This window comes from Octopus bimaculoides, chromosome 1, assembly GCF_046866305.1.
Source record: "Octopus bimaculoides isolate indiv1 chromosome 1, ASM4686630v1, whole genome shotgun sequence".
In the NCBI taxonomy this organism is placed as follows: Eukaryota; Metazoa; Mollusca; class Cephalopoda; order Octopoda; family Octopodidae; genus Octopus; species Octopus bimaculoides.
In genome coordinates, this window is record NC_142928.1 from 115,436,877 (window position 1) to 115,455,369 (window position 18,493).

An 18,493-nucleotide genomic window follows, 5' to 3' on the forward strand; every position below is an offset into this window, starting at 1 on the left:
TGTATGACTGCGTGATAGTCAGTATGTGTATGCCACAGAGACAACATAGCGAATGGAGTGAGTATAAATGGAGCTATATGCGTGTATAATTACAGGCAGTGAGTGGAATGTATGAAGGTGCCAGTGAGTGTGCTTGTGTGTATATGTGTGGAGGTGTGTGAAGTGCATGTGTGTATGGGTACGTGTGTTCGTATGCTAGTGTATGTATATGTACGTGTATCAAAGAGACAAGATGGAGGTGAAGAGAGCTGTGTGTATGCGTGCATAAGAGAAGGACGTAAATGTGTTGGAGAAGAGTAGCCGAAAAGACGAGTGTATAAATATGCGTGTTTGTGGAACCCGAGTTAGTGTATGGTGTTGGGAGGGTAAGATGGATAATAGAAGGGAAAGTAGGTGGGACTGGATTCGGTGGGGTGCAGATGAGTCTGCGGGGAAAAGGGAAAAAGATGGGTAGCAGGAAGGTAAGTTTTGGAGCAGATGCTGGGGAATGCAGGTTAGAAAATTGAGAAGGTGAATTTAAACTAAAAGGTGTGTAAATTTTGAGGAATTACGTAAGCTCCTATCCCCACTTCAAACAATTGATAAAAAATCCGGTTTGGGAGGACAAGTCGAAGACCGAGATATTTTGGGGTGAGTATTTGGCGGAATGGACACGCCGAAGGACTTCTATGCATGCATAAATGTATAACAAGATCGTGATTACTCAACGACTGTTTTCCAGTATTTCACCCAAATCCTGAATCATTTCGCGATAATGGATGAAAAGAAAATCCAGTTTGATATATGCAGAGATAGGGAAATACTGATAGTTATAAGTTTTCCCCTTCTCTCTGCTGCACACAAAATCTCTCTATCGCTATCTCTCTGTCTCTCTCTTTCTCTTTCTCTCTCCTTCTCTCTCTCCCTCTCTCTCTCTCCCTCTCTCTCCCTCTCTCCTCGCTTGTCTGTCTGTCTGTTTCTGTCTGTCTGTCTGTTTCTATCTCTCTGTCTGTTTCTGTCTCTCTGTCTGTCTGTTTCTGTCTATCTGTCTGTCTGTCTGTTTCTGTCTGTCTCTGTCTGTCTCTCTCTCTCTCTCTCTCTCTCTCTGTCTCTCTCTCTGTCTCTCTCTCTTTCTCTCTCTCTCTCTCTCTCTCTCTCTCTCTCTCTCTCTCTCTCTCTCTCTCTCTCTCTCTTCATGCAGATGCTTTTCTGCTCCTCTTTGTTAGACCACTCTACGAACGGTACGTAGTGGACACTGAAATTATTACAATTCCTCATTTCATATAACTATTTCCGAAAATTTACTATATAATGTTATTAGACCTGTTGAACCTCCTATGTTACTGCTATTAACACTATCAATTAAAAATATTCACCGCAGATGATATTAACAATAGTAACATCTTACTTCGTTTTCAAATATTTTGAAAGTTAGAAGATAATATATATTCCTCGATTGGTTTCGCTTAAAAACCTGTTTATATTTATAAAATATTCACTTGTGAATTAGACTATTCAATTTTATGTCTAATACGCGCACGCGCAATGTACATATATGCATACATGCGTGCGCGCGCACACACACACAAGCACAAGCACATATGCACACACACACACACACGCACACACACACACACACACATACACACACACACACACACTCACGCTCACACACTCACACAGCTATTACAGCTGTTGTGGAAAAGAACTTTCAGAGATTTAAAATTGGCTCATTCTCTTTTCTTTAACCCTCCATAACTTGTTAATGGAGATCCTTAATTCAGCACCCAAGCAAGCTCAGGGCTTCGATTATTACACATGCACACGCGCGCATGTTGTGTATATGTTTGTGCGCAGGAGCGCGTGTATGTATTAGTGTGTATACATATATGTATATATCTAAAAGAGACGGATATATAAAATGTTGCATATTCTTTTCTATTCTAAGCACAAGGCCCGAAATTTTTGGGGAGGGGGACAGTCGATTAGATCGACCCCAGTACGCAACTGGCATTTAATTTATCGACCCCGAAGGATGAAAAAGCAAAGTCAACCTCGGTGGAAAATATGTTGAATATTTTCATACAAATGGTTGTCTGACTGTTTAATATGTTGAAAACAAATACTGATAATTACACTGAAAAAGTAGAGAGATATTGAGATGACTGCTTCAAGCCAAACAATGTTAGCGATAATAGATGTTAGTAAGAGATTAAGTGAACATTTAAGCGAACGGTACAGAGGTCTAGAGATAGGAATATCGTACAAAGTCCTCTTCACGAAAAGAAAGAATATACATGCTAAACATCAAGGTCAACAAACTAACGCTCAAGCAAAGGGAAACAACATTGTCTATTTGGTTGCCTGCGAAATGACATCCTATGGAGAAAAATATCGAAATGAAACAGTTTATAAACCACACATCTCTTATCACCTCTCTCCCCTCCTTCTTCCTACTATCTTCTCGCCGTCTACTCCCCTCCTTTATTCCTCCTTCAGACACGAACTTAAATGCGCGCGCGCACTTACACACACACACACACACACAGACACACACACACACACAGACACACACACACACACACACACACACACACACACACACACACACACACACACACACACACACACACACACACACACACCATAGACAAGTTTTAGCAAAATATAAATTAAAATTAATGCTCAGAGATAATTTGCAAGTAAAATAACCTTGTGGAAATATCAGGTAGAAATACCATGGAAATATGAATTGAACTGAAATCCATTGCCGTTGAATTGAACAACATTTAATATATTTCGAATAATACTTAAATATATATATATACTTATACATACAGCGATACATGCACACTTAAACACGTACACACACACATGTATGTTTATATGTAATCATGTGATACTCACACATCGATACTTCAGTAAAAACATATATAAGAACATGTAAGTAATTACAATTTTATTGATATTTCCTGCTTCATCGTTAATAGTTATAAACATTATTACAAATAATTTGCTTTCAATTTCTAGTATATCATGTGTGCGCGATATGTGTGTGTGTGTGTCTGTGTGTGTGTGTGTGTGAGTGTATGTGCGCGTGTGTGTCGTATGTGTGTATGTGTGTGTGTGTGTGTGCATGCGTGTATGTGTGTTCGTGCACACGTAATGTATTTGTGTGTGAGGAATAGACAGCATCAATGACTAAATTCTGTTACACCTTCGAGGTTGTAGGGAGAAAAAATGAATATATGTCACAAATGCTTGTAACAGGGTGAACTCGGCAAAAGTCACCCAAGAGCCAAGTATAGTATTAAAACTGGCGACGAACACAACGAAAGTAGTCAAATATCGCAAAGAATTTCAACCGATTCTCTAACAATGGTAGATTTACCATTATATATTAACAACCCGATAGTTAGAAAGACAAAGTGGACCACGGCGGTATTTGATCTCACACACATAAGCACACAAATGCACTTGTGTGTATGTATTTGTGTTGTGTGTGCTGTGAGTGTATGCTGATATCTCTGTGTGTGTAAAAGCTAGTGTATATAATGTTATATAACATATATACTCTGTGTATGTTTGTATGCATAATAATGTACTCGTATAAATGTGGTAAGAAGCTTGATTCCCAACCACATGGTTCCCGTTTCAGTCCCACTGAAACAAGTAAAAGAATAAAAGAATACATACATACACACACACACATCACATACACACATATATGTACGTATGTATATATACACGTATATATGCATATATATTCACATACCATTAGTGTGTGTTTATGTGTGTGTGTGCGTGTGTACACATACATATTACATAATGCACTGTACAGTGTTTGAAGCTTTACTTGACGCACATTTAGTCGTGAATTTTTGCTGGTTGCATAACCTTGTTGAGATTCGGGTCCCTCTGCATCAGATGAATTGAGTCTTTCGTTTATCTTATTTTCCGTCGAAGCATTTCATTTAAATACAGAAAAACAATCCCATACAAGCTCATGATTTCTCTTTTACGCCTTATTTCAGATGTTCTCAACTCTACTGTATATCATTTTATACGATAACGTTGTGATCAATAGATGTCATGTTTCTCTTTTAGAAGGCTTTTATGTTTATTTTTCTCCATTGCATTAGTTATGTCAATCTTATGAATCAGCAATAGAGCAAATTGAATTAGGCCAGACATTTAACTAAGTATTCAGTATGAATTGGGATCATGCAGCATTGATTTTTCATACAGAGCTGACTACCATTTAATAGTTACATTGGGTGTCAGATAAAGAATTAAAGTTATTCGGAGAGTAGGCGTGTTAATTCATATTTTATATACTTAAATAGGAAACAATTAGTACATCAGAAAATCATCTTTAGTTTTTTCTTTGAATTCTGCCTTACTTTACATAATGAGAAAAATAATGAGGTATTTTGTGTAACAAATGTTGACTCAAATAGACATAGACACAACACGTACATAACATCTTCCACAGTTTGGGTGTGGCTAAGGTCTTGAGATCCCTTCTAGCCTATCAAGTTGCCTGCAATTAAGATGTACGAGTATCAAGATAAAAATAAAATCTCATACACAATTGTAGAAGTCAGCTATCCAGTGATAATGAATGTTACATTACATCTACACTGAAGAAGAGGTAAACATCTAGGAAACTAACGAAAATCTAACCTAACACCCAGGCGAGAGATTTTCATTTGCTCCTAGAGACTATAATAGGCAGGTTCAGCTGGTAGGTTGGTCTGGGACCCTGAGAGGAAAGCTAATGCCAGTGAATATTTGGCAGGGTTCGAAACCAGTCTTATTTCACCTCGCGTATCTGTGTGTGTGTGTGTGTAAAATAGCTTTAGACTCGTAATAGGAATCCACACATTGAACTCGTAACATATGAATTCTGTATTTCACACAAGTTCACAATTTGACCTTCTATGGAATATTCTTGTCATATTTGGTCTGATGCACCATCTTGTCATTTGGATCTCCTCGCCCAGGTTCAGGAGTAAGTCTCTAATTTGATTGGTCTTTCACTTGCTCCAACTCTGCAACCTTTGTCACATAGACTTGACGTTGCCAGTCTTAGTCTTTTCTTACATTATTACCACAGGAAATGTTCTGAAGAAACTTCGCCTCGCAGATCCAAATTGTACTATCTAGCCTGACTTGATATTCACATCTTCTTCATCCAAATGTTGTTGTACTTCTACAAATAAAGAAGTCTTTCTACTTTCGTAGCTTTTCTCCTCGAACTGCCAGACTCTGGAACTGTCTTCCATCTCATTCTTTCCCCACTTCTTATGACCTGAAGTTTAAAGCAAATTCACTCCTTTCAACTTAATTTCTCCTTCTTATTCCCATACACTAAGTGGCTTCTCACCTTGTTTGGGACGATCTAAACAACCATGTAAACAAAAAGTAGACAACCTAATCTTTTTCCCAATAATGAAAACCTAAATACTATCCCTAAACACCACATAAATCTCCATTTTTGTAATTCTTAATCCCACGCAGAAAAATACCTCTGCTCTGGACGCTGTAGTTCCTACAATGAATTCTTACCCTACACTGTATATACATAGATATACTTCAAACATATGTATAGATATACATACACAGACACGTATAAAGGCACATATATAGAGGGATTGCTCGCTGTTCGTAGAAGATCTTCCGAAGGTGAACGCCTGGATTATAACAACTAAACTGAACAGCTATACATACATGCAAGCATGCATGCATGCATCCATGCATCCATGCATCCATCCATCCATCCATCCATCCATACATACATACATACATACATACATACATACATACAGAACACTCTGCATTCAATAAAACAGTGTTTGCAGTGTCAGTACCCATACCAACATTTGGGGTGCTTGATTGAACGCTTGATAAAATCCGAGTCATTGATGTGAAAACCCGAAAAATACTAACACGCACATATCATTTCCACATAAACAGTGTTGTAGACCGCTTCTACCTAAGACGAAAACAAAGCAGTAGAGGCTTAACATCGATCCAAAATGACTTTGAATGTCCTCTAATATCCCTTCGGTAATATCTTTGTTTACGGCATCAAACATAGATGAAAGTCAGGAGACAGGAAAATAATGTGTTGTGCGAGTAATAGTCAGGCCAAATGTGTGTGTATGTGTGTGTATGTGTGTGTGTCTGTGTATGGTGTAGTTATACTCTGTTAAGAATGTAGTAGAATACAGTATAAAACTCGTCCACCTTCAGATTTCAGCTGGTGTTATGCAGTAGTAGTATTATACGTAATGCCAAACTTGAGTTTGGGCTTCTGTTGTGTGTGAATAGATAATTGGATAAGTTGGAGTCAACAAGAAGAAAATTTGAACATTTATTTGCAATCACTACAATTGTTTCCACCCAACGTAGTTTTCTAGTCTTACAGGTACTTGAATACTACTACCGCGTGGGCCACGACAAACAGATAGGATGCACTTGAAGCCGAGAATTTTCGTTTTCGGAGACAATATTTATATATCGCCTGAGGAAATTCAGCTAGATCTCATGATGCAGGGAAACGGTTACATAACGAAATATCTGCAAGCCCGGAGAACTATATTAGGTGGAAATAGTTGTAGTGATTGCAAATAAATGTCCAACCGTACTTTTTCTTGCTCGCTCCAACTTATTCAATTATATATATATATATATATATATATATATATATATATATATATATATATACAACGGGCTTCTTTCAGTTTCCGTCTACTAAATCCACGCAATGGGACTGAATCTGGTTGCTTCCCAACCATGTGGTTGAAAAGCAAGTTTCTTACCACACAACCACGCCTGATCCTATATATAAACATATTTCAAAATTGTACGAAAAGCAGAGACAGATGTGGGACAAAAAGGAATGAAGAAAGAAAAGGATGGAGAGAGCAAAAGAAAAGAAGAGAAAATAAAAACGCGTCTGAATTAGCGGTTTCAGATGTTGACTTGACAAGAAGGAAGTAGATTGGTGAAAAAGGACATCAGTTATCTGAGGAAAGTTTGTGTGTGTAAGTGAGGATAATGTATGCAAATGTATATGTGTGAATGGGCCAGCGCATGTGTATGGATGAGTGGATAAGTATGGACATATGAAGATTATGTGAGTGTGTGTGTGTACGTATAGGAGCGTGCGTGTACATGTGTGTATGGATGTGAATAGACAAGTAAGTGCGCTGTGTGGAGCGATGTGTGAGTGCGTGCTCCGTGTATTTATGTGTGCATATGTGTGGATGTGTGTGTGTTGAGAGTGTTTGGGGCTGTGTAACATGTATGCTAGGTTATCAGATATGTGTGTGGGGGGGGGGGAGCGCAGTGTGTAGCAGCTAAGTTGTGCCTGTATGCTTTGTGCGAGTAGCGTCTCAGCATGCATGTGTGTTCTTACGTGCGTGTGTGTGTTCTTGCATAAAGTGTGCGCATGATATTATTCTGTGTATGTATATTGTGTGTTTTCATGCGTATGCATGTATGTAAGCGAATATGCATGTTTCTCTTTTCAGTTGGTGTGTGCATATGGTGCTGTTTGATAAAGTTTGTGAGTGGAGAATGGAATTCATGTGTGTAATATTCTGGTCATGTGCATAAGAATGTGTGTGTGCAAGCACGCGTGTGTGTGTAAGAGAGTGTCTGTGAGGCTATCTAACGTATGTGTGCATTGGTGGGGAGATATGTGTGGGTTGATCTCGAAGCTGCGTTCGGTAGCCACTGCAATTTTGCCGTTGCTCGCTGTTCGCCGTCGACACCTTCTCGTGGCGACGATACGGTCAGTCGTTTGCATTGGCCGCGGTGCAAATATTAGATCGAGACCGACGTTTACGGACACCTTACAACCCACGCGCTCCGCTCATATGTCAAGGTGTTCGGCGGATACATGGCATCGGATGCAGGCGTGGATGTGTCGTAATAGTTTGCTTCCCAACCGCATGTATTTTGCTATAACGTGAGGCCGACTAAAGTCTCGTGAGTGAATTTGGTACACTGAGACGGAAGAGGTCCTGTCGTATATATACATACATACATACATACATACATACACACACACACACACACACATATATATATATATATATATATATATATATATATACCCGTTTGTCTATTTGCTTTTGCACGGTTCTTGATGTGAAATCATGTGTTGAAATCGATATTGTTATTCATATATTTAGTGATGGTCACCTTTTACCAATAAACACACGCCATACTATTTATTTGATCTTCACTCTAGCTTCGTTGTTATTATTGCCTGTTTACATGTCAAAGTTATTCCTCACATTCTGTGACCTCTTCAACAACTTTCTATCTTCTTTCTTCTCTTTGGCTTTGTCCTGTCTATTCCATTTTGTATTTCTGAGCTACGTATCTCTCACTCTGCACATAGGTTTACGTCTGTATTTGTGCATGTGTATATGTGTTTTTTTATGTCTATACGTGTCTTTTGTGCATGTATATGGGTTTGTATATTACACTGCTTGTACCAGTATCTTTATTTATTTATTCATTTATTTTTATTTTCAATTATTATTCTATTTTTAGCCGTCGAGTTGCGTAGTGTGGTGGAATGTGCGTGTTATTTATCCATTCACTTTTCCTGTTGAGACTCGGTCTATTTTCTAGTATGTGTGTAGTGTTTTAAAGCTGTGTGAGTGTCGTGTCTTTTCTATTTGTCGATAGAATCCTAACATCTTTGTTATCTACCAAGCCTCCTTGTCCTAATTTAGTATGTTGGTATAGCACTGACCAGCTTTTCTCCTTGTGTTCCTGCCAGTGTCACTCATCTTCTCACCTACATTACGCACTGTCTCTACAATGTAAGTCATTGTCCTGTTTCTGCACTATCCCTTTGTACACATTATACTATAAACTACCTTCCCTAGTTTTAAGTTTATCTGTGGGCTTACTGAACACACTATACAGTTCCTATCTGTACATGAGGTACATTCAAATGGGCATGTTCTACAGATCAAGGATTTTATGAGAGTTCCGAGGCTTTCAACTACTTCAATCCGTACTAAAATTTTCTTTGTTAACTACACAGCTAAAACAAAATCTCAGGGTATGTCAGTTATATATATCTCTGTACCTATGCGTCTGAGAGAAATGATTGTTGAATAAACTAAGAAAGATCCTATGTACACAAGATTTTTATGCTCAGAGAGAAGTGAGTGTGACTCACACTTTGCGATTACATTTTTTTCTTGATGGGGTTATGAATAAGTGTGTAACTAATCTCATCCTTAAATCCGCAAGCGGCCAGAGTTTAGCGTCGGAAATCTCTCAAGACTGATTGTAGATTTTTGACTGGGTCACAAATAGCTGTATTGTCATGCTTGCTTTTTGTTCATTGTACGTCCGTCTCACAAAATTTAGATACAGTTTCTGTACAGTAGTTTTGGTTTCGAAAACTTTTTTTCCTAGAATTGAGATTAGTTACTACAGAAATTTTACTAGTATCGAAAGTCAGTTTTCAAAAGTCGCATATTGAGGATGCTACACTGATCTGTTATTTCTTTTAGGAAGAAGAAACATATTACACAGGTTCATAAGTACATAGCATGTAATTATTTTGCATAATTCTTATGTCTTGCAAACAACTCGGACATGCAAGTGCTACCAGTCAAGAACTCCGCATACCGGAAGCCAGCAAGTGTATGGGGTCATCAGGAGAGAATGCGCGCCGTTTCGGGGCCTACCTCTCGACGGCATCAATGCGCACCGGCCCCCCTCACTGATATGAGGCCCCGCTTGCTAGATCAACTGATTAATAAAACAAAGCTCAATATTTCTCTAGCCATCGCTCATCGTCTCTTTTTAACCAAATCCAGTGGCTAGCCTTCTCCACTGTATTTTGGATATCGGTCATGGTGGTATTTACCTTACGATGAGTTAGGCCTAACGATAACAGCAGTCGTCTCACACTGTGTCCTACAAATCCTCTACATCCAACTTCGATTGGAAAATGCTCTGCTTTCCAGCCTGCGTCTTCACATTTCTCGAGGAGGTTTACATAACGGTCCATCTTTCGAGCCCGCGCGGCATCCATATTATCTTCATGAGGAACCGTTAACTCAACTAGATTTACAACTTTCCTTCTTTCACACCACATTAAAATGTCAGGTTTTTCCATAACTGGGATGGGAAAGAATGCCTGGCACCCAGGTAAATCTGCAGTCACTTCTCAATAGTCGTTCCACTTTTCATTTCTCACAGGAAGTTTCTTGTTCTTTTTCTTGAAACGGATCCGCTGACCTGAGCGCACGAAGGTAATAAAATCTTTAGATGGTTCTTTCAACAGTTTTTTCTCAGTGTTGTTGAGATGAATTTGGTTCTTCATAGCATTGAAGATAACCTTCAGGACCAAGTTGTGTCTCCATGTATATCTATTCAATGCTAAGGAACAGTTGGAAAGAATATGTTTCAGTGTTCCGACCTTTCCGCATTTGCATATGTCATTCTCTGAGACATTCCATCTTACGAGATTCCTAGGTGACGGCAAAACATCATAGGATGAACGAATAAGAAAACTTAGCCGAGATGTCGTCCACTTCCATATTTCATCCTAACGTATTTTCCTCTCAACAACGTGTTTCTTCCCATCTCTTTATCTGTCCTTGTTGACTACATCGGATCAAATGAAGCTCTCTTCTCTCTGCTTCTCTTGTTTTGACGCTGCTGCTAACAACAGATCTGCGTTCGCTCCGCGTCATATCTGCAAACGGTCTGAACTGATTTGCGCCAAAACCAAGTCCTCTCCGATGGTTCCGTGTTGCACCCACCATATCTCTGTGTATAAGAGAAGACAAGCTGTCATCAGTCTCTGCTTCTGCTTTCCACTTCCTGGCTGTTTGCACCTCTGGTGGGTTCTGCCTGATTTCCGTATCCTTCCATTCTCTCAGCATCATCACCGTCCGTATCTTCCCCAGTTTGTATATTTCGACTATTGATGCTAGTGGTAACTGCAACGAACCTCTTTTACGATAAAGCGCTGAACTGTTCAACATTCGAGGTAGGCCTAACCACTTTCTAATGAACACATTACATTTTTGTTCAATGATTTGAACTCGTGACAAGGCTACCTCGTATATTAAGAGTAGCCACGAAAGTCGCGGGAACAAACCGAACTGCAAGCACCAAATTTTATAGTTACCTGGTAACTTCGAGTTATCAATCGCTGATAATCCTGCCTCGGCTTGTTTCTTGATTTCCATTCCGCGACTTTTATCTGACAATGTTCCAGCGTATACACGCCCCAAGCTCTTGACGGGTTCTTCTTTGACTGTTGGAATGCTTTCTTCAGCTATTCGAAACTTGAATTCTTTCTGCACTCCCTTAACAAATGTCAGAATACGCGACTTTTTTGCTCTAAACCGCATCCTAGACCCCCTCACAAGTTCGTCTAGTCTCAAGAGGGCATTCTGCATGACTTGTTTATCTGTAGCTAAAAGTGTCACGTCATCCATGAAGGCTTTCTTAGGCGATTGTACATGGGTGATTTGTACCGAAAAATCCACCGCTTTCAAGATCAACTCCATGACTAAGATAAACCACGTGACAGATATTGTACAGCCAGCAGCAACGCCAATCTCCAATCGGTGCCAATCTGTTGTAAAATTTCCTGCTGTAAACCTCATTTCGAAACTGTCATAGTACATCCTCATTACTTTGATCACTTTGTCTGGAATGTGGAAGTGGTCCATGGCTCTTATCAGTAACTCGTGTGGCACTGAGCCATATGCATTAGCTAGGTCAAGCCACACCACGTTCAAACTTCTCTTTTTCTGCTTTGCATCCTGGATCGCTTTCCAAATCGAAAAACAATGTTCAACGCATCCAGGGATCCCGGGGATTCCAGCCTTTTGAACAGACTCATCAACAAACCCGTTATTTTGTAAATATGTCACTGTTCTCCTGGAAAGAATTCCCATAAAGATCTTGCCTTCCACATTCAATAAGGGTATCGGCCTAAACTGTTTTAAAGTCTTTGCATTGACCTCTTTCGGCAGGTATATACCTTCTGCCTTACACCAGTCTTCTACTAGAGTCTCTTCGCGCTACAGTTGTCGGAGTAGGACAAAGAGCTTCTTTCGCAGACGATTGCAATATTTATAGACTTTATATGAGACGCCATCACTTCCTGGGACACTCTTTGCTCTCGCTTTTCTTACGAAATCATTCACCTCTCTCTCCGTGATGTCCCCAATTTGGAATTCGATACCAGGTTCTGAGAGATGATTTAGCCCATGTAAAGGTGGCAGTGGCTGGTTACGGTGCGGATCGCTGTAGGTTTCTTTGACATGAGCGTCCAGTTGTTCTTTCGTGCACGATAAAGAACCGCTCTTCGGTTCAGTGAACAGCTTCTTAGTAAACCCGTACGGGTCCTTCAAAAACTGTCCCCGAGTCCTTTTACTCTCCTTTCGACGCTCATATCGGCGGATATGTCGTTGCACATAACGACATTTCCTTTTCAAATCATCATACAGCAGCGCGAGGCCAGGTTTGTCCTCTTCTGCAGCACATTTTCACCGCTTTCTTAGGCTGGTCTTTTCCTTCCTCAACTGTTTCATTTTCCTGATCCTCCTGTTTGGTCTACACTTTCCTTTCTCTAATCGGATATTCTCTTTCACTCCAAACAATTCCTTCCCTGTATCGTAAATTGAGCATGTTAATTTCCCCAGTTTCTCCACTGTAGAGCCTGTCATTTTATAAAGAGCTCGACACACTTTGTTTTCAAACTCTTTATATTTCTCTTTCTCATTAGCAGCAGGCCACAAAATCCTCGGTCTCCTCCGAGTACTATCTGATGCACCAGACTCATGACTTACAGTTTCCTGACGGGAAGAGGTCTTTGCTGTAGCATTTATCGTAAACTACCTGTCATTTGCAAGTGTAAGTACCAGTCTTCAACTGGGGTTGTTGTAATCGACGTACCACTCTCCCGAAATTGCTGGTCTTGTGCGAAACTTTGAAATCAGTATTGATTCCCGCATCAAGATGTCGAGCTGGTATAGATATACATGCGCATACAGATATACACATACATATATAAGTACCTATATACACGTATCTATGTCTATGTCCACGTATAAATCTCTGTCTTGGTAAGAAGCTTGCTCCCCAACCATATGGTTCCACCCACAGTCCCACTGCATGGCCCCTTTGACAAGTGTCTTCTGATATAGCCGCATCGTAGTTGTTAGTGCAGTTCAATAATCGACATTTCTGTATAATTTTAGAGTGGAATTATGCATTGTAGTCAACAAGTAGCATGAATCGTAATATACCAAACTTCATTATTCCATATTTATAGCAAAATTACTTCATCTATTAAAAAGTGCATATACTATCCAAGCAAGCTACACTCAGAATAAAATATAATTCATTTACTAACAATCAATAATGATATTTTTACAGATTGCAGAAATATCGAATGTAAATCACTCTTTATCTGGTACGGAGTAGGTGACAATATGGCAAATGTAATTGATGCAACAACAAAACCTAAAAAGTCATTAAAAAATGAAGAATCTTCTGAATATCCACGTCCTATATTTCGTCGGAATAAGAAAAACAACATAAATATTGAGTCACCATCACATGTAAGTGATGACAAGTATGGATTTCTGACAATGGTGAGCTTATTAACGTTTTGTTTCATTTCATTTTAATATTTGTTCTCTTCTGTTTGCTTGTTTTTTTGTTATATACCTTGTATTTTTTTATTATATCTAATATTTTCCGTTTCTGCCGTGAACAATTCCACCTCTTTTACGGCATATTACATCTATAACTACATTATCCAATATGTTCTAGTTTTAAGATTGTAGGATGCGACCCTTAGCTATAATCTATAGCAGGTCAAACAACCACATGGAGGCTCTCTTCCTGACTACACAAAAAGTTGTAGAGTAGATGAACAATATAGAAAAAGGAAAGGTGGTCTTAGTTGGTAGAGCTTATTGGAAAGTATTGATTTAACAAAAGGCCTAAGAAAGTTTTATTGCATACAGTACCTCGTTTAGCTTCATGTTAACGATCAATATCTTATACCGTTCAGCACGCATGCTGTGCATTCTTACAAAGCATGCAATATATGAATTATACAATTTGAACATCAGAATTAAATTGATTTTATTCACACTTAACTTCTGGATTAAGGGAAGTGATATTCCTAGTTACTCCGGTTTCTATTCCTAACATTTCAGTGAACTTTACCAATATGAAATAGCTTTGCAGCTGGTTAAAGCATAGATTCATGTACACCTATCTCGTACCAGATGTATTACTTCATAAATCGAGGAGTCGTTTCAAAATTTTTAGTGGTAATAATATTGCGCCGTTTCCATCCTGTATCCAATTTTTTTAAAGGAAATTCCTGTGTAGAACAAAACACACATATTCATTAGAATATTTACTGTATCGCCTTAAATTTATGTTTCAACTTTTCTACATACATTCACAGCATGAAAAACGACGTATAATCAGCCTTTTGCTATATACTCAGCATAGTTTTATTTCTTTATGGCATGGTAAATAAATTATAGTTTAATACTGAGAGTTCTATGCGAATACTGTAGGTCTGCGTCGACAGAAAATAGAGAAAAAAAAGATTTAAAGTTTCGTTCGGCGTTCATTGTCGAAACGCTTGACACTTCATTTTATGCAGTAATATCAGCTCAGCTAAACATATTATTCGTATTTTTTACCAAACGTTTCTGAAATTTGTAACTTTGTAACACATTCCAAGTGTTTGGAACTATTCATGAACTAATGGTATGTACTGAAGTATCCTTTAACAGATTTTTTTGTAATTATCAATTGTTATATGCTTAAGAAAATGTTATCGTTGTTTACATCTGTTTTCATTAAGACTCTAGTTGTATGAAGGTTATTTGCATGTGACATGTATACTAACTGCTTGATTCATTCGATTGCAGTTCTTAGAATAATACTACTTTATGTTTCTATTTTGGCTTAGTAGAAGTGGATTCTTCCTAAGGCCTTTACAGGCCTTTCATGATTGATAAAACCGATGATGTTGATATCTTTCTTGAACAACTGCCAGTTGACCAATGCAAAGAAATAGTTGGCAGGGGCAAATTTCAGTTGGCTGGCGCCCAAGAAAGATAGGATTGGAGAACTAATTAGTAGAATACCTAGTATGTAAACACAATACAGGTAAAAATTGTAACTGAGATGAGCCGTGAAGATCCGATTGGAGGTTGCAGGGTACTAAGCAACTCCGAGGAGTATAGACAGTTTTTAGTTACAGTAGAAAAGTCAGAGAGTCAGTTGTCGAGTACCACAACGTTGGATTTTTTTCTAAATTTCTCATGGGCAAGCAACTACTGGTGGACATAGGAAACCAGGTCTTCTGTAGGTTTTGGTTTTATGCATAATTACGTATTGTAATCCATAAAATGTTTATCAGGCAGCATATTAAACTGGTCAGTTTCTCAAAAAACGGAAACGTATTGCCCAACATCAAATGCACATGTAACACACTCTTAAATATCATACAACATATGAAAAGAAAGATAACTATCAGTTTATTCATTTTCGCACAACTTATCTAGTATATTGCATTAATTAATATATTTACTTTATATGGCTAACGATTTTATTTTGGAAGATGTATACCACACACCTTATATATGGGTATATACATGTATTATGCATAAAAAAGGACGCTTATTTAATATTTATTCAACATTTAAAAACATTCAATAGCACAGTTGTAAGGTGAGCTTGCATTTTCTGATTAGGCTTCGTAATCTAAAGAATAGGATACCGAATAACTCCAAGGAGTATATGCAGCTGATTGTTATATTCCGATCGTATATAGTAATAATAGTTATTGACACCAACGACTAGCTTTAGGTATGAGAACTGTCTCTGCTATCACCAGTAACCTTTAAGCTCACAAGAAAATTTCATAGAATTACATAAAATATTTTACGTTTAATACAACTCTTAATAGGTAACAGTAAAACAGCTAAATAAAATGTTACCTAACTAGAGATTCTGCCAACTTGGCTGCATAAATCTCTGATATAATCAACACGTTAAAACTATGCTGCAGCCCATATTAATTTTATAAAGCAATAACAGTTGCGCGGACTGGACGCAAGTGTAGTTGGATGATTGAGATGTGCGCTTCACATCCCAGGAGTTTAGATTACGATCAAGTTGACTTTTCTGTCATAGCTTTGTTATTGTCGAAACATTGTGAATGCAATTTGGGAGACAGAATCTCTCAAGAATCCCGCTTACACATTCAGGTATCCCTGCACGTACGTGCGCGCGCGCACACACACACACACACACACACACATACACACACACACACACATACGGCTTTGTAAACACACAGGTGAATCTCCACGGTATCAGAGTATACTTTTCTAGAGCAGTAACAGACTAATTTGATCAAAGTGAAATTGTTTTTTATCTTTACAATAGTATTGAGTAATCTTTCTACCGACAGTCACCACTAAAGGTGTGTGTGTGTGCGTATGTGTGTTTGAGAATATATGCTTGAGACTATGAGCATATGCTTCAGCGATGTTTATAGGCAAAAACTCATAAACATCAATGCATTCAAATATAAGTCCTTTGTGATCTTTCTACCGACAATCTTTGGCCACTATTGCGATGCAAGAAAGTAGTCATTACTTTATAGCAAATCCTTATCCAGCACCGGTAACATTCACAAAATATGATACAAAGTAAATAAACATAAAAAATGCATTTTAACAATCTCAATACTCTAATTGTTTTTGTCGGAAGGAATTATACCCAAAGCTAGATTGGAGACCCTCAATTATTTCTTCCTGCGGCTAACTCTGGATATGAAACTTAGTTACTATTTTCGGTTTTAATGTATAAGTATCAGTACTCAAACTTCCCTAAGTTTCAACAAATATTTGCTGACATAAGTAGTCGAAAATTAAATACTGGGGATAGAAGTGAACGACAATTTTTAATGGGCCCCTGTGTTTAACATTGCCCTTCACCTGGATTCCCGAGCAAAAAAAAAAAAAAAAAAAAAAAACATGAAAAAAAAAAGAAATTTGCATACGCATGTCAAGTATAACGACTGTAGGCGAACTAATGGACAGAATCACAAAATATTCAGGAGAGTAACAAGAGGCCTATCTCTCAACTACCGTATTTGTACATACGAATTGCTTCTTTCTTCATCCATCTCTTTCACCAGTTTGATTGTCCGCATCACTCTCATTGTCTATGTAAGGATAAACTCTTCGTCCGAAGAGTAAATATAATCAATAATTTCCTCAACTGTACCAAGTTCTGGGTTCGTAACGCGCTCGTTTCGTTGCAAAACATCCGTTTCCTTTTCCGATTAAAAAAAAAGAACAGCTCTGGGGAGGTGGGGCTTCACTATCAATAACTGCAAAGTGATCGGTTGTCTCTTTTTATAATTTTATCTTTTTTTTTTCTGCGTGTGTTGCTTATTACTGTTTCAACGCGAATTGGATAGAGATGACATTTTGGCTATTCCTGCATAACAGGCAACACGGCGTGACAGAGTTAAGAGCTAACACCTCGCCCAAGGAACTATGAAATATTTCTTTAAAAATAACATCTGGTGGGAAAGGTAAGCTGTATTATGTATTGTCCATACGTTTTGTAAGAAAGCTAGTGACACATAAAACTAGATTATAAATATTTATCTTAAATGGTGAACAATATTGTCGTTGAACACAGATTTTCCCATGGATTAATCGCTGATTCACTGCACCTCTGACAGTGAGAAAGTCACGGGATTACGCAACAGAACAAACATCTCCATTAGTCATTCATGCCATCAGAAATTCAATAAGTCAGTCATTAGCCTATTGGAAATGTATATCTCATATCGGTACTGTCCGCCGTTCGCTATTAAGAATTTTGATAAAAGTAATTGATATTTAGACACAAGCGTGGCTGTGTGGTTAGAAGCTTCCTTCCCAACCACGTGGTTCCGGGTTCGGCTACACTGCGTAACACCTTGGGTAAGTGCCTTCCTTTATTGCCTCGAGCCCATCAAAGCCTTGTGAGTGGATATGGTAGACGGAAAGTGAAAGAAATCCGTCGTGCGTGTGTGTATGTGTTTGTGCCTGTGTTTATTCCCTCATCACCGCTTGACAACCGGTTTTGGTGTGTTTACGTCACCGTGACTTAGCGTTCCTGCAAAAAAAAACGATAAAATAAGTGCTAGGTTTAAAAAAATAAGTACTGGGCTCGAGTCATTCGACCGAAACATAATTCACGGTGGTGCCCTTGTATGACTGCACTCTAACTGAAACAAATAAAAGATAAAAGATGTGTGTGTGTGTGTGTGTGTGTGCGTGCGTGCGTGCGCGCGCGCTTGGTGTACAACAGGCTTCTTTACAAATTCCGTTTATTCATCACCCGATCTAACATCATCCTGCAGCTTATGAGCCTTTAAAAGAGAGCACTATGTTGCAAGGAT

The 18,493-nt window shown here is 38.5% G+C and overlaps 2 protein-coding genes across 10 annotated transcripts in view; one reads left to right on the forward strand and one right to left on the reverse strand.

The window, feature by feature from the left end:
- The first annotated feature begins 2,232 nt into the window (after nt 1-2,232).
- The window catches only part of LOC106874949 (chloride channel protein C), a 197,272-nt gene continuing 181,011 nt past the window's right edge, over nt 2,233-18,493 (forward strand). For 2 of the 9 annotated variants that reach the window (XM_089356299.1, XM_089356334.1), the window contains exons 1-2: nt 2,233-2,922; nt 13,429-13,646. In XM_089356299.1, coding sequence (XP_089212425.1) covers nt 13,485-13,646 — 162 coding nt within the window. In that variant the 5' untranslated portion in view covers nt 2,233-2,922; nt 13,429-13,484. Of the gene's footprint in view, nt 2,923-10,060; nt 10,281-10,719; nt 11,024-12,550; nt 12,904-13,428; nt 13,647-14,636; nt 14,788-18,493 lie in introns of those variants that run through there. The other 7 variants (XR_016242847.1, XM_089356322.1, XM_089356311.1 and 4 more) reach the window with 6 other exon arrangements.
- Nucleotides 9,465-11,942, reverse strand: LOC106867650 (uncharacterized). The gene is made up of 2 exons (XM_014912577.2): nt 11,165-11,942; nt 9,465-9,526 (listed from the first exon to the last, which is right to left on the reverse strand). Exons 1-2 carry the CDS (start codon nt 11,940-11,942, stop codon nt 9,465-9,467), a joined length of 840 nt encoding a protein of 279 aa, XP_014768063.2.